The 14,982-nt window shown below is 39.4% G+C and overlaps 1 protein-coding gene across 2 annotated transcripts in view; it reads left to right on the top strand.

The window, feature by feature from the left end:
* Positions 1-14,982, top strand: part of AACS (acetoacetyl-CoA synthetase) — an 87,782-nt gene that overhangs the window by 10,850 nt on the left and 61,950 nt on the right. For both annotated transcript variants that reach the window (XM_074205374.1, XM_074205375.1), the window contains exon 5: positions 5,793-5,890. In XM_074205374.1, coding sequence (XP_074061475.1) covers positions 5,793-5,890 — 98 coding nt within the window. The remainder of the gene's footprint in view (positions 1-5,792; positions 5,891-14,982) is intronic.

The raw sequence follows: 14,982 nt of genomic DNA, 5'->3' as shown, positions 1-14,982 counted from the left end.
AAAGTTATAAATCACTGTGTGGAAAATAAGATTAATTTAGGATCATTCAGCTCTTATTTAACTCACACAGCTGAATGAAAAATGGATTTCTTTTGCATAAGAGGATGCTGACCATCTTTCTCAGCTCTGCCCCTTTAGTTTTCCTGGTTTTGCTCAAAATTTAGCCAAGATCTACTCACCTCCCCAGTCCCCCCAGCTGCCAATGTCTTCCCCTCTGAGATTACGCATTATTTACCTTATGTATGACATCTACACATGTGACCCATATACATATATATTTTTTAATTTATTTATTTACATGTCTCCCCCAAATTCCTTGAGGGCAGGGACTATTTTTTCCCCTATTTCCTCAGGGCCTGGCATATTGTACTTTATAAATGCTTCTTGCCTACCAGACCACTAGGTCGTTCTGATTTAAAGCCTGGAAAGTGGAAAAACCAGCTGTGAAGAAAATAAGTCTGAAGAGGCCAGAAGGAGAGTATGGTGAAGGGAGAATCTCAGTTGCTGAGATTGGAAGAGAGACTATTGCTTTGTTGATTGGCCAAAAAAAAGGCTAGAGAAGTTGCTTAGATGCTCTTTGGAATAAAATCAGATTCCATGGGGTTTGACTTTATTGGCCTTCAGTACCCTCTGCAGCTATGGAGAGGGGAAGCCTCAGAAACTTCTCTTTCTAGTTTGAAAGGGAGATCCAGAGGGGTAAAGAGCAGATTTTGTTCTGAGAAGCTGAGAGCTGTTTGGGCTGGGCAGAGTCCTTTATGTTGAAGGGCTTGTCTTTTTTTTTTTTTAAGATTTTATTTATTTTGAGTTTTACAAATTTTCCCCCTAATCTTACTTCCCTCCCCCCCCACCCCCTACCGAAGGCAGTTTGTCAGCTGATGGGCATGTCTTGACTGCCCCCCCAGTTTTGCAGTTCTCAGGTTCTGTCATTTCAGTCACATCCAATTCCTTGTGACCTTTTTTCTCAGCAAAGATGTTGAAGTGGTTTGCCATTTCCTTCTCTGGCTCATTTTACAGAGGAGGAAACTGAGGCAAACAAGGTGAAGTGACTTGCCCAGGGTCACACAACTAGTAGGTACCTGAGGCTAAATTTGAACTCTGGCCTTCCTGACTCCAGTCCTGGTGCTCTATACATTGCACCACCTAACTACCCTGGTATAAGGGACTATATTTCTTATATATAGTGTAACTTTTTCTTATATAGCATTTATAGCACCTTACATAGCATATATAGCATAGCCTTAACATTTTTTTTTTATTTAAAGCAATGGGATTAAGTGACTTGCCCAAGGTCACACAACTGGGTAATTAAGTGTCTGAGGTAGGATTTGAACTCAGGTCTTCCTGACTCCAGGGCTGGTGCTCTATCAACTGCAACACCTAGCTGCTCCCTCTGTGCCATCTAGCTGCCCATATAGCATTTTCTCATATATAGCATGACAGTTTTGCAGCACCCTATTAAGAGTAATTGTGAATTAAAAGAACTTGATGCTTCTTAATCAGCTTGAGAGCAGAAGAGAAGTGGCTTTGCCCAGTTGGAGAGAAGTTAGGACCAGAGAGGAAGCAGCTAGTGGAGTTGTAACTGATAAAGGTCTAAATCAAATAGTTATAGGAAAAACATGGGAAGATTAATTTAGGACCATTTGGTTCTTATTTTAACTCATACAGCTAAATGAAAAATGGATTTCTTTAGTTTAATTGTATGAGAGGATGATGACCATCTTTCTCACCTCTGCCTCTTAGTTTTCCTGGTTTTGCCCAAAATTTAGCCAAGGCCCTCCTTCCCTGATAAGGCAAAAAGAAGCATAATCATAACAATGCAGTTACCCAATATAAGGCAAATGAATAATCGGTGCATCAGAATTCACTCACAAACCAGAGTTGTACTTTTCTATCTACTGATGCACCATGAGGGAGAGTGGACACATAATTATAAAACCACATAAGGGGGAAGCATATGATGGGGAAACATAATTCTTGGAGAACCTCACAATCAGACTCCATACTTTGACTTTTTTAATTCCTCCAAGAACAATCCACACAGTTAGTGGAGTGGCTTCATATTTTGGTATGGTTATTCTTCCTTTTACCTTATCATTAAGTTTCTGTTTTATATTTAAGAATTAATGGTGTCATTGGGGACTGAGTTTATGTAAATCACCAGGGAGGCCTTGGGAGCTGTATTACCAAGGAGTAGGAGTGTATTCTTTCTCTTCCCCCCTTTACCTCCACAACAGGAGTACGTCTAGGCTCCCAAGACAGTTTAAGTTGTAGAACCTACTGATATCAGGCAAGTTGGATGAACAAACCAGGCTACAGAAAGTGAGAGTAGATCCTGTGCTATGCCCTGGTACTATAATGTGGGAACTCATTTGTAATTGAAGGGTTATTTACAATGCTAGGGACTGTTTGGAGACTTGGGTATCCAGTCTGGTTTTCTTGGGTACCCACCAGTCGCAGGGATCCACTAATGAAAAATAATTTGAATTTTTTGAATAGATAATTTACAAATCAGAGTATTTTCAATATATAATTTTGATTATTTGGATATTAAATATTAATCTATTGATTTACTGTGCCTGTGACTAAATATAAGTTAATGTGAGCAATCCAGATATAATGTGCCTAGAGCACTGGTGCTTTAGCAGTACCCACCCTAAGAGCTAAAGAAAGATATTGAAGCTATTTTACATGAGGATTTGGAAAATACAAAGAGATGTGATATAACAGGTAATAGCCTATTTGTTTTCTGTAAATTACCTAAAGATAGAGGTGATAAATCATTATAATTAACTTGGAAAAAAAACTATGGAAATGCAAGAAACAGTTTATAGTATACCATAGATTATGATATATACAATATAATATAATATTACAGTGGAGCAACAGGTCGTAGTTAGGACTCTTTCAGGGAAGGAACCATGTGCCCCTGAGCAATGCCATGGGGCACTTGACATCCTATATCATCATCATTTATAAGAATGGTGACAAGTAGATGTGCATGGTTTCCACAGTTAATTGTTTTTCTTCAAGTTCCATTTCCTGCTTAGCTTTTTATAAAGTGGCATTTCTAATGGAATTATTAAATAGGCCCTTCTTGATTTTTCCCTTTCAGTTTTAGACTACAGCTATGCCCTCACAAAATTTGAGGTGGAAGAAATAAATCTTGTTTTATTGATTATTAGTTTCCAGAAGGAAAGTAGAGAATTGGGCCATTTCCCAGAGTATGTCAAATTTCTTTTTCAGGCCAAACCTCATTTTAGTTAATATTTTTTATGCTTCAGACCCTGGTTTTCATAGAGCATTGCTAAGCTAGAAGCATCTTAAAGGTGTCTTTGCACAGTGGCTGTATTTTAATTTTTTGGTGTGTCAGGGTCAGAAAAACTTAGGAAGTAAAGTGAGGAGGATTGAACTGCATGGTCAGAAGACCTTAATTTTTTTTTTTTTTTGGTTTCTGCAAGGCAGTTGGGGAGAGGGTTAAGTGACTTGCCCAAGGTCGCACAGCTAGGTAATTATTAAGTGTCTGAAACTGGATTTTCACATCCTCCTGACTCTAGGACCGGTGTTCTAACTGCTTGGGCCAGCTAGCTGTCTAAGACCTTAGGTTTTTTTTAAAAAAATTATTTATTTATTTTGAATTTTGCAATTCCACCCCCAATCTCACTCCCCCCCCCCCCCCACTCCCCATAGAAGGCAACCTGTCAGTCTCCACATTGTTTCCTTGGTATACCTTGATTTAAGTTGAATGTGATGAGAGAGATTATATCCTTAAGGAAGAAAATAATGTTCAAGAGATAGCAAAATTGCATAATAAGATGTTTTTTTTTTTTTAAATTAAAGGTAATAGTCTTTGGTCTTTTTTTTTCAAACTAAGACCTTAGTTTTAAAGCCACCTAAGCAACTGACTCACTGTGTGCAAGTCACATCACTTCTCTAGGACTCAGTTTACTTTTCCTTAAAGCACAGAAATTAGATTAGGTCATTACCAACTCTGGGATACTATGAGACTGAATTTTCCCTTAAAAAAGTAAAGAAGGAAAAAAAGAAAAATCCCTTCTTAACCTTTTTGTGGGATCTTTCTACCTTATTCATGGAGAACTCTGACATTAAGTGAAGCAGAGCCTAGCTTTACTAAATTGCCTTTGGGTGTGTTATAAATGTGATATATTAGAACTGTATGTTTTGGGGGAGGGGAGAGGTTTACAGGGAATGAATGATTCCTTGTGTTGAGAAATTTGCTTAATTTTACTCCTTCCCCAGAGCAGAGAATCAGATGATTTAACTACAAGATTCAAAGGAAGCTATTTATCATGTTTAAATAGTGATAGTAGGAAACAGTTTGGAAAAACTTGTTCCAGGTAGTGTTCCTTAGGGCAGTCATATAATATACTTTATAAGGAAGAACAGACTTCTCCCATTTTTTAATCACTAAGAAGGTAGCTCTTATAAGACCTTCCTTGGTCTGAATATTAAACAAGTGTCTTTGAATAGTGACTTCCCTCTTATGAACTAAGTAACAGTTTAGTGAACTTTCACATTGGAAAAGTGAATTTGTGGGTTGGTCCTAATTCACTTTCAACCAAAAGGTTCTTTTTTAAGGAGTAAATAGGAAGAATGTTAGCACAGTGCTTTTCCTTAAGGACATATGCAGTGAAATATGGCAAGAAAAGTATGTGCACTCCGTTGATTAGGAAATGACTTAACAAATTTACAATTATGAAGAATTCAGAGAAACATGGGGAAGGTCTATAAGGAGTTGTTAAGTGAAGTAAGCAGAACTTGGAAAATGATATTCATAATGATTACTTAATGTAAATGGAAGAACAATAAGAGAAAACTGAATACTTTATAATGACCAAACTTAGTCTCAAACTTAGTCTTTCGTGTTAGTGTGTGTGTGTGTGTGTGTGTGTGTGTGTGTGTACGTGCTAGAAGGGGCCATTGGGATGTATGTAGAAAAGAATGTTGTATAAAAACAAAAGGCATCGATAACTTTGAAAAATAGGTGATTGAAGTGACATTGGAAAATAGCCACATTTATCTCCAAGTAACACCATCATTTTATTGATTTGTATTCTCTCTGTTTCTGACTTTGGAAATAGCATCTGAAATGATTTCTTAACTCTGTTTGGCCTCAATTCCCCATCTCTGGCCACTTGGCATTCCCTGTACATTCTAAGCAGGTGCTCTTGCCCAGGGTCACACAACTAGTGTCAAGTGTCTGAGGTTGGATTTGAACTCAGGTCCTCCAGACTCCAGGACCTGTGTTCTATCTACTGCACCACCTAGCTGTCATTTAACCCTGACTGCCCTGCATCCAGGGCCATCTCCAGACTGGTGACTTTGCCTAGTACCCCCCTACCCCCTTGCCACTCAAAATTAATTCATGTGCATATCATGGCAATCACTTTTTTGATGCCATGATCTTCTTTGAGAACAAAGGACAAGCAGCACCAACAAGTGAGAATTCTAAAATAAATGTTTGTTATAAACGAGTAAATTCAGTCAAAATTTTCTTTGATGCCTGTATGTGCCTCCTCTCTCCCTTTGTTTTGCTTCTGACCTTTGTTTCCTATAGAAGGAGCAGTCCTTGTGGGTGGCCTAGCCACTTTTTAATCCATGACCCCAGTCACACCTGTGCTTCTGGGTAGATTACTGTGGATAAGAACAATTAGCTCCTTTCACCTCTGACCAGAGGAACACCTCAACCTGGATAGGAAAGCCTGGGAGGGCAGCCAGGGAGTGGTGACTAAAGTCTGTTTTGTAGTCATGTGGCCTGCATTTTTTTGTTTCAGGTTATTTACCGAACAGCGTGTATGCAGTGGAAGCCATGCTGGCTGCTGCCAGCATTGGGGCCATTTGGAGCTCGACCTCCCCGGACTTTGGAGTGAATGTAAGCCCCTCTCTTGGGTCTCTTCTGGCCAGGGCTTTGTGGCACTAGGCAGCCCTGCGTCTGCCCTGACATCTTGTGGCCGTCGAAGGGAAAACACTTAATTCATGCCATTGGGGCCAGGGCTGGGACTGGGGGGGCTCAAACCTGGGTGTAATGACTGGGCTGGGGCTGGTTTCAGAATAGCCAGAGAGAACAAGATAGGAGGATCTTTATTCTTAGTCTCTGTATTATGAGTCCTTCGACATTGTATATCTGAGAAATAAGACCCTCACCCGAAAACTTGTGTCCTACTCCCAGCTGTGTAGTTTCCCTAATGATCCCTTTTCATTGGGTCTGAGTTTGCTTTGCTTTATCTGGGGTTATGAATGCCAGCTCTACCTTTTTTTTAGTTCAGTGAAGCATAGTAGGTTCTGCTCCAGCCCTTTACCTCTGAGAATATGTTTCTGTTTCAAGTGTATCACTTGGAAACCACAAACTGTTGGATTCTGGTTTCTAATCCATTTTGAGCTCTCCTTCTGTTTTATAGGTGAACTCATCCTGTTCACATTCACAGTCATGATTACTAACTCCCTCCCCCAATTTCATTTTCTTCTGTTTTTTCTTCTCTCTCTTTTTATCTTGGTCTGCCTCAAGTCTATTTTTCTTTTAGCCTCTGCCTCCCTTAATCTGTTCTCCATTTTGTCATCCCCTCTTTTTCATTTTTTTCTCCTATTTCCTTACTCAATAAATTATATATTTATGCACAAATGAGTGTGTATTTATATTCTTCCTTCTTTGAACCAATTCTGACAAGAATGAGGTTCAAGCATTGCCCGTCACTGCCCCTTTATCCCTGGCATTGTAAAAACTTCTTCCTTGCATGCCTCTTTGATTTGAGATAATTTCCCCTTTTCTTCCTTTTCCTTCCCTCTTCTTCTGCTGCAACACTCCTTCATTTTTTTGAGATCATTTCAACATAATTTATACCTATTTCTTCTGTCTATATAAACTCCTCTAATCATGATGAAGTTCTTGTTTGTTTGTTTTCCTTCATTCTCAAAAAAGACCACAACATCAGGGAAGTGATGCCATGATGAGCATGTGAATTGGATTTTTTTTTTTTTGAGTGAGGGGCTGCTGTGCTAAGTCACCAGCTTCACTTTTTCCTCCAGAGCCATGTGAGTACAGTTATGAATCAGGATGACTGGAGATGGCCCTGGATGTGAGGCAGTCAGGGTTAAGTGACTTGCCCAAGGTCACACTGCTAGTTAGTGTTGTGTTTGAGAATGGATTTGAACTCCTGCCCTCCTGACTATAAGGCCAGTGCTGTATCCATCTAGCTGCGCCTGATAAAGTTCTTGGGAGTTGTAGCATCTTCCCATATAGGAATGTAAATAGTTTAAACTCTATTGAGATCCATATGATTACACTTTCATCTTTATCTTTTTATGTTTCTCTTGAGTTTGAAAGTAAAAATTTTCTGTTCGGTTCTGGTCTTTTCATCAGGAACGATTGAAACTCTTCTATTTCATTAAATATCCATTTTTACTCTGAAGGATTATACTTGGTTTTTCTGTATAGGTGATTCTTTGCATAATCTTAACTCCTTTGCCTTCTAGAATATCATATTCTAAGCCCTTAGTAACTTTGATGTGGAAGCTGCTAAATCTTGTGTGATCCTGACTGTGCCTTCTGGTGGCTTGCAGTATTTTTCTCCTTGACCAGGAGGTGATTGGTAGATTCTGTTTCTACTTTACCCTCTGGTTCTAGTATGACAGGGCAATATTTCTTGAAAATTGATATTTAGGCTCTTTCTTTTTGATCCTGGCTTTCAGGTATTCTAGTAATTCTTAAATTATCTCTCCTTGATCTATTTTCCAGGTCAGTTTTCTAGTGGGATATTTCACATTTTCTTCTATTTTTTGTTCTTTTGACTTTGATTGTTTCTAAATGTCTCATAGAATCATTAGCTTTCACTTGTTCACTTCTAATTTTTAAGGAATTTCTTTTAGTTTTTTTTTTTTTGCAAGGCAAATGGGGTTAAGTGGCTTGCCCAAGGCCACACAGCTAGGTAATTATTAAGTGTCTGAGACCGAATTTGAACCCAGGTACTCCTGACTCCAAGGCCGGTGCTTTATCCACTACGCCACCTAGCCGCCCCTAGGAATTTTTTTTTCATTGAGCTTTTATACTTTTTTCTTTCAGTGAATTTTTATACCCCCTTTTCATTTGGCCTAATTAGCTTTTTAAGGAGTTCTTTTCTATAATGCATTTTTTTTGCCTCATTTACTATATCAGATCAATTCTGTTTTTTTTTTTGCATAATAGGATAACTTTTTTTTTTAAATTAAAGGTAATAGACCTTGATCTTTGTTCAAACTCCATGATTCTTTCTCTGGATACAGATGGTATTCTCTATCGCAGATATCCCAAAATTGTTCCTGATTGTTGCACTGATGGAATGAGCAAGTCCATTAAGATTGCTCATCACCCCCATGTTGCTGTTAGAATGTACAATGTTTTTCTGGTTCTGCTGATCTCACTTAGCATCAGTTCATGCAAATCCTTTCATGCTTTCCTGAATTCCCATCCCTCCTGGTTTCTTTTTCTTTTTCTTTTTGCAAGGCAGTGGGGTTAAGTGGCTTGCCCAAGGCCACATGGCTAGGTAATTATTAAATGTCTGAGGGCAGATTTGGTACTCCTGACTCCAGGGCTGGTACTCTATCCACTGCACCACCTAGCCACCCCTTCCCTCCTGGTTTCTAATAACACAATAGTGTTCCATGACATACAGTTTTTTAAGCCACAGTTTATTAAGCCATTCCCCAACTGATGGACATTCACACAGTTTCCAATTCTTTGCCACCACAAACAGGGCTGCTATAAATATTTCTGTACAAGTGATGTTTTTACCCTTTTTTATTATCTTTTCAGGGTAGAGACCCAGTAGTGGTATTGCTGGATCAAAGGGTATGCACATTTTTGTTGTCCTTTGAACATATCAGTTCTGTTTTTAAGTGTTATTTTCATCAGTATGTTTTTTTGCCTCCTTTACCAAACTGTTAATTCTCTTTTTAAAATTTTCTTGTATCAGTTTCATTTCTTTTCCCAATTTTTACTCTATCATTCTTATCTCTAATTTTTTCAGGAATTCTTTTTGGGCTTTGGTTCAGTTAGCATTTTTCTTTGAGCTTTTGTGGCTGGTTTCACATTGTTGTCTTCTTCTGAGTTTATAACTTGGTCTTTCCAATCAGATTTTTTTTTGTTTTTTACTCATTTTTCCAAGCTAGATTTTGAATTTGAACTTTATAGTAAAGTTGATCTCCGTTTACTTGAAGTGGGGAGGCACTGCTTTAAGCATCAGGCTTTTTCATGCTGTTTGCATAGCTAGTTTTGGGAATCTGCAAGTTTTTGGTGCTTTCTAGATGGTGTGATCCTGAAAAAGGTATGGTCAGTACTCTCCTAGTCTGCATTTTGTATTTCAAATTCTCTTCTTCCAGCCTTTTCCCAACCCCTTGATGAAAGCAAGCAATATAATATTTATTATTCATTTGAAGCCATAAAATATATTTCTATATTAGCCATGTTACTGAAAAAGAAAAGAAAAAATAAGAAAAAAAAGAACATGAAAAAATATGCTTCATTATGCACTCAGAGTTCCATCAGTTTTCTGTGGAGATAGAACATTTTTCAGCATGAGTCCTTTGGAATTTTCATGGATCATTATATTTATCAGAGTATTTATGTCTTTCACAGTTGATCTTCATTACAGTAGTGCTATTACTGTGTATAAGATCCTCCTGGTTCTGCTCACTTTATTTTACATCAGTTCATGTGAGTCTTTACATGTTTTTCTTAACCCACTCCACTTATTATGTGGCTGAAGTTTATCACAATCATTATCACAACTTTTTCAGCCATTTCCCAATTGAAGAGCATCCCCCAGTTTCCAATTCTTTGCTACCACAAAGAGAAGCTGTAAATATTCCTTTTCCTTTTTCTTTGATCACTTTGGGATCCAGATCAAGTAGTGGGGTTGCATAGCCTTTTGGGCATGGTTCCAGATTGATGTCTGGAATGGGTAGCTCAGTTTACAACTCTGCCAACAGTGCATTAATGGTCCTGTTTTTCTACATCTCCTCCAACATTTGTTATTTTCCTTTTCTGTCATGTTAGTCAATCTTATATGTGTGTATTGATACCTTAGTTTGTTTTAATTTGCATTTCTCTAATTATTAGTGATTTAGAGCATTTTTCATTTGACTTGATAGCTTTGATTTCTTCCTCTTAAACATGACTGCTTATATATTTTTTCCATTTATCAGCAAATGAATGGAATCATGTTATTTTTTTTGTTCCCCCTTAATTTAGCTACTCTGAATCTCAAATTATATAAAAACTGGTTCTTTAAAAACATTTATACAGACCAAGTCTAAAAATGTGTGAACTCATCAAGGTTCCTTCCTGGCCTTCCTACATTATCTTCATTGGCTCTAATCCCTTGGATGTCATAGAACAGCAAGAGCTTTATGGATAGGTATGTTAGATGAGGAAACTGAGGCAAACAAATAAGTCATAGTAAACATTTGAGACCAAATTTGAGCTCAGGAAGATGAGTCTTATTCCAGGCTCAGGGCACTATTTACTCTGATGTCCCTTTCCCCCATTATTTTGTATTTATTTTTGCATGTGTTATTTTTACATAGTTTATTTCCTTTATAGAATTTAAGCTCCTTGAGCTTGTGCCTGGTACAATCAATAACTATTTGCTGTTTGCTTGATTAACAAGACAGTTGAAGCTTGAGTTACTGTGAATTGTTCTGGTCAGGTTTGATATAGGAGAAGATTCTGAGGCCCAGGCATCAACTGTTCCCCCTCAACCCTTTTTCTTGTTTATATAGATATCTACCTAGTCTGCCTATGTAAAAAAATGTTACCTAATTTCCCCCCCTGCCCAACCAAGGTCTTCCTTCTTCCCTCCCCTCTTTTCCTTCTCTTGGGATCCTCATGTCACAGCAGCTTTCCCAGACCTTGTTTGGTTGTGCGCTCTCTCTCTCTCTCTCTCTCTCTCTCTCTCTCTCTCTCTCTGTCTCTCTCGTCTGATGATGATGATAAGGGTTCACAGGGGACAGAACCTATTTCCATAATAAATGTAAACAATTTATTCTTGTTTAGCTCTTTATCATTGTTCATTCCTGTTGACCATTTTGGGTTTCTCTTCACTCCTATCTTTGAACTTCAGAGTTTGTACACCGCTCTCATCTTTTCACAGAAAATGCTGATGAAATGAGAGAGAAGTTCTCTATTTCATTAGTGATTCATTGTTTCCCTTGAAGGATTATACTCAGTTTTGTTGACTTATCTTTGACTGGAAATATATTCTTTGTCCTCTGGAATGTTGTATTCCAGACTTTTCACTACTTTATAGCAGTAGCTGCTAAATCATGAGTGTTCTTGACTACCTGGTACTTTGATATTTTTCTTTCTGGCTGCTTGCAGTATTGCTTTTTTTTCTTTTTTCATTTGAGGTTTCTTTCAGGAGGTTTCTTTTGCTCATTGGTTCTAAGAAATCTGGGCAGTTTCCTTTTAAGATTTCTTGAAATGTGATCTTTTGACCATTGCATCCAGATAATCCAATGATTCTTAATTCTTTTCTTCTTAAGTCTTTTCTTACCAGGTCAGTTATTTTTGATATATGTGAGATTTTTTTTTTGTTTTTTACTCTTTTGTCTTGATTTTAACATTTCTAATTGTCTTATGGACTCATTGACTTCAATTTGGTCCATTCTAATTTTCAGGGAGTTTGTTGCTTGAGCAAGGTTTTTTACTGTTAACTTTTCCAGTTCTTTCTTCCATGGCTCTCATTTTTTCCAATTTTTTTCTTCTAGTGCTTTAATTTTGTTTCAAAAACTGTTTTGACCTTTTTAAAAAACTCTTATTTCATATCTTTCAGGAATGCTAGTAGAATTTGCACCTAAGTTATGGTTTTCTTTGAGGCTTTCCTTGTAGATGATCTGAAGTCACTCTCTTCTGAGCTTGTATCTTTTAGCACCTCTGTCACTGTACTAGTTTGTGTTTTTGTATTGTTTGCTCATTCTCCCAGCCCCTTTCCTGTCTTGAGACTTAATGTCAGGCCAGTTTGTGGATGCAGGTTTTGAATGAAGGTCTGGTTTGATACTGGTGCTGTGGAGGGAAACACCTCCTATGTGCAGCTACAATGCTCAGCACTTTATAAATATGATCTCATTGGATCCTGACAGGAACCAGACAGGGAGGTCTGCTGTGATCGCCATTGTGCAGTTGAGGAAACCGAAGCAGATATAGCTTAAGTGACTCACCCCATCTGAGGTTGGATTTGAACTTAGATCTTTCAGACTTTCTAGGCAGCTGGGTGGTGCAGTGGATAAAGTGCTGGGTCTGAAATCAAGGAGCTCTGGAAGACCAGGGCAAACTCTTGACTGCTGTCCCCTGGCATGAGCTCGCAAATTCCTGACGTGGATGGGGGCAAGAGCAAATGATGCTTGATTCTCACTGTCAGCCAGCTGGCACATTCAGCTGGGTCTGCAGGACAGCACTGGTGGCTCCCTAGGTCTGGGATCACTGCCCTGGTTATGCCTCTGCAGGCTTCAGACCGGACTGGAAACTGGAACTGAGATACAGCTTCTTGCAGCCTTGAGCCAACAGCAGCTGCTTATGTCGGCACGTCCCCTCTAACTCAGATTCCCTTCTCTAGTCTGCCTGGATCTGTGACCTGGACCTGGGGCGTGAGTGAGAGAGCAGCAGTTGGCTTCCATACTCTTCTTGCCCTGGGGTACTGCTTTCCTCTGTTCACTGCATGCACCAACCCCAGTAGCTATAGACCTTACCCGTCTGCCAGTATCAACCTGGGTTGGAAAATGACTCACTGTGACTTTTTCTTGGTTTTCCCATAAGAATTCAATCTGACAGTTTCTAGGTCTGTCTAGAGGGAGGTGTTTTTGGAGAGGGCTGAACTTATACTGCTTCCTGTGACTGCCATCTTGGCTCTGTCCTGCACTCATCTTTAATTTAAACAAGAGCTTTGGGGAGCAGAGGTTACATTTCATAATTGCATTAAATGGCTATGTAGTTACTTTTTTCCACCTCTACTAATTTCCATTCTGTATGAATTTGGAGGACTCCCTCCACTCACTCAGTGGTTGAATATTTCCCTTTGTAGAGTCATGAGTGACAATGACCCCTGGAATTTATAGGATTCTGTCTATTTTGAAGGGAGAACCTCCATTGTGTCTGAAGATGTCAGCAGGTGCGGGCCATCGCTTTATATCGAGTCCTTGTTTGTTTCATCTCCAGTTCTTTCACTTGGCGTTCTCAGATCTTTTGGATGGGGGACTGCTCTGACTTGATGGGGCCCCTCTTTGTAAAGGTTTCTAGGCTGGACTGTTCTGGGTCTTCCTGAAGTGGGCACTAGGTGGCAGCCCAGCAGCACGCAGAGCAGTGGTGTGGACCAAGCCAGCCAGATGAAGATGTTGGAGAGCCTGCAGAGGCCAATTTGTCAAATCAGAATTTTCTCATTAGTCAGAAAATGACAGTGATGAGCACCTTCTTCCCAAGGTGATCTGCTCTTTCATCCAGGAAAAAGAACTTTCATTTTGCTCGTATGAATCTGTGTCTGTCCTTGCTTAATGATCATTATTTTTACTGTCCAGCTCTAATAACTTTTTATTTTTAACTTCTTTCTGAATTAAGTTTTACCACAGATGGTTCTTCTTGACACTCACTTTTCAAAGCCTAGGGAATTTGGGAATTCAAAACAGATTTTTTTTCAAAACAGATTTTGATAGTGTTATAGTTTCCCTTTGATTCTTTTTCTTAACTTCTAAGTCTACTGAATTATTTCAATAAATTGGGAGAAGTCATTCATTTGATTCCACAGAGAAGTGCCTGTAAATAAGGACAGGGCACCTTAAAGGTCCTCTCCATGTTGGGGTACTGAGGGCTGCAGAATGGGGTACTGAGTGCTCCTTCTCTTTCTTCTGTATGGAGGCCAGGGTTGCTCTACAGCTGGTAGGGTCCCTCCAAGCTCACCAGTGACCCCAGGAAAGCAAAGGCTGCTTCCCTTTGTGTGTCTAAGTGGGAAAAGATACACTGAAGGGATCTCTTGGGGACAAAAATGAAGCATTGGCAATTCTTTCTTCCCAGAATAGACCTGCTATACTTTGGGAAGTGGGGGGGGAGCTGTAGAATGGGAAATGGAACTGTCATTGGAGGACTGTTCGCATTCCTTTAGTTATTCGAGCTGCTTGGCACAGACTGCTTGGCATTTATTTAGTATTGACTACTCTGTCCATGTCTTGTTTTCCCCAAGAGGAGGACGAAGCTTCTGGAAGGCAGAGGCTATTTTAATTTTTTTTAATCACCTGACACAATGGCCACCATAGAGGAAGACACTCGAATAAATGTCTATAGCATTGTGTGAGGAGTCATATGTGTGACAGTCATTAGATATATAGCAAGACTGGAAGGAATGACTGGGATGCCTTAACATTAAAGTAGTTAGTGAAACATTTTGATCTGCCTTTCCTGGTTAGAGTCCAAGACAGAGTAGAACCAAGGGGAAAGACATGGAAGCTGGTGAGATGGGGTGAAGATCCTTGCATGAATTGTTGGCCAGGAAAGGGGGATCTTTTTGTTATGCCAGCCTCTTTTGGTACAAAATCTGAGAACTTTGGCGGGATAGAGTTGAGAGGAGTGTGGACTGACTGTAAGGATGAGTTGGGAACAAGAAGCTAACCGGGGTCATTGGGTGAGGAGGGGGGGAGCTGGAAGGAGAGAGGAGCTGCTGACTGCTTGGGATTCCCTCTTGGCTGTTTTCCTGACCACCTGTGCTTGGAAACATCTTATTCCTGTAGCAACTATTTGATGGCAAACTTCTGAATGTTAGGTAACTGAGGAAAAAATGCACATTTCTCTGTCTTCATCTAAAAGCATTTTAAAATAAATGTTGGTATGAGTTTCACTCAAGTCCTGCTGTCAGACCTGCTGTGGAGGGTCCCTAGTTTGAGAGGCCAGGCTTGTGCAATGTAAGGTCTGGCAGGGCCTGGACAGGCTTCCAGTAGGGATGATCTGTGCCA

The sequence above is a fragment of the Macrotis lagotis genome, chromosome X (genome assembly GCF_037893015.1).
Source record: "Macrotis lagotis isolate mMagLag1 chromosome X, bilby.v1.9.chrom.fasta, whole genome shotgun sequence".
Lineage (NCBI taxonomy): Eukaryota > Metazoa > Chordata > Mammalia > Peramelemorphia > Peramelidae > Macrotis > Macrotis lagotis.
This window is presented reverse-complemented; position numbering and strand designations above follow the sequence as displayed.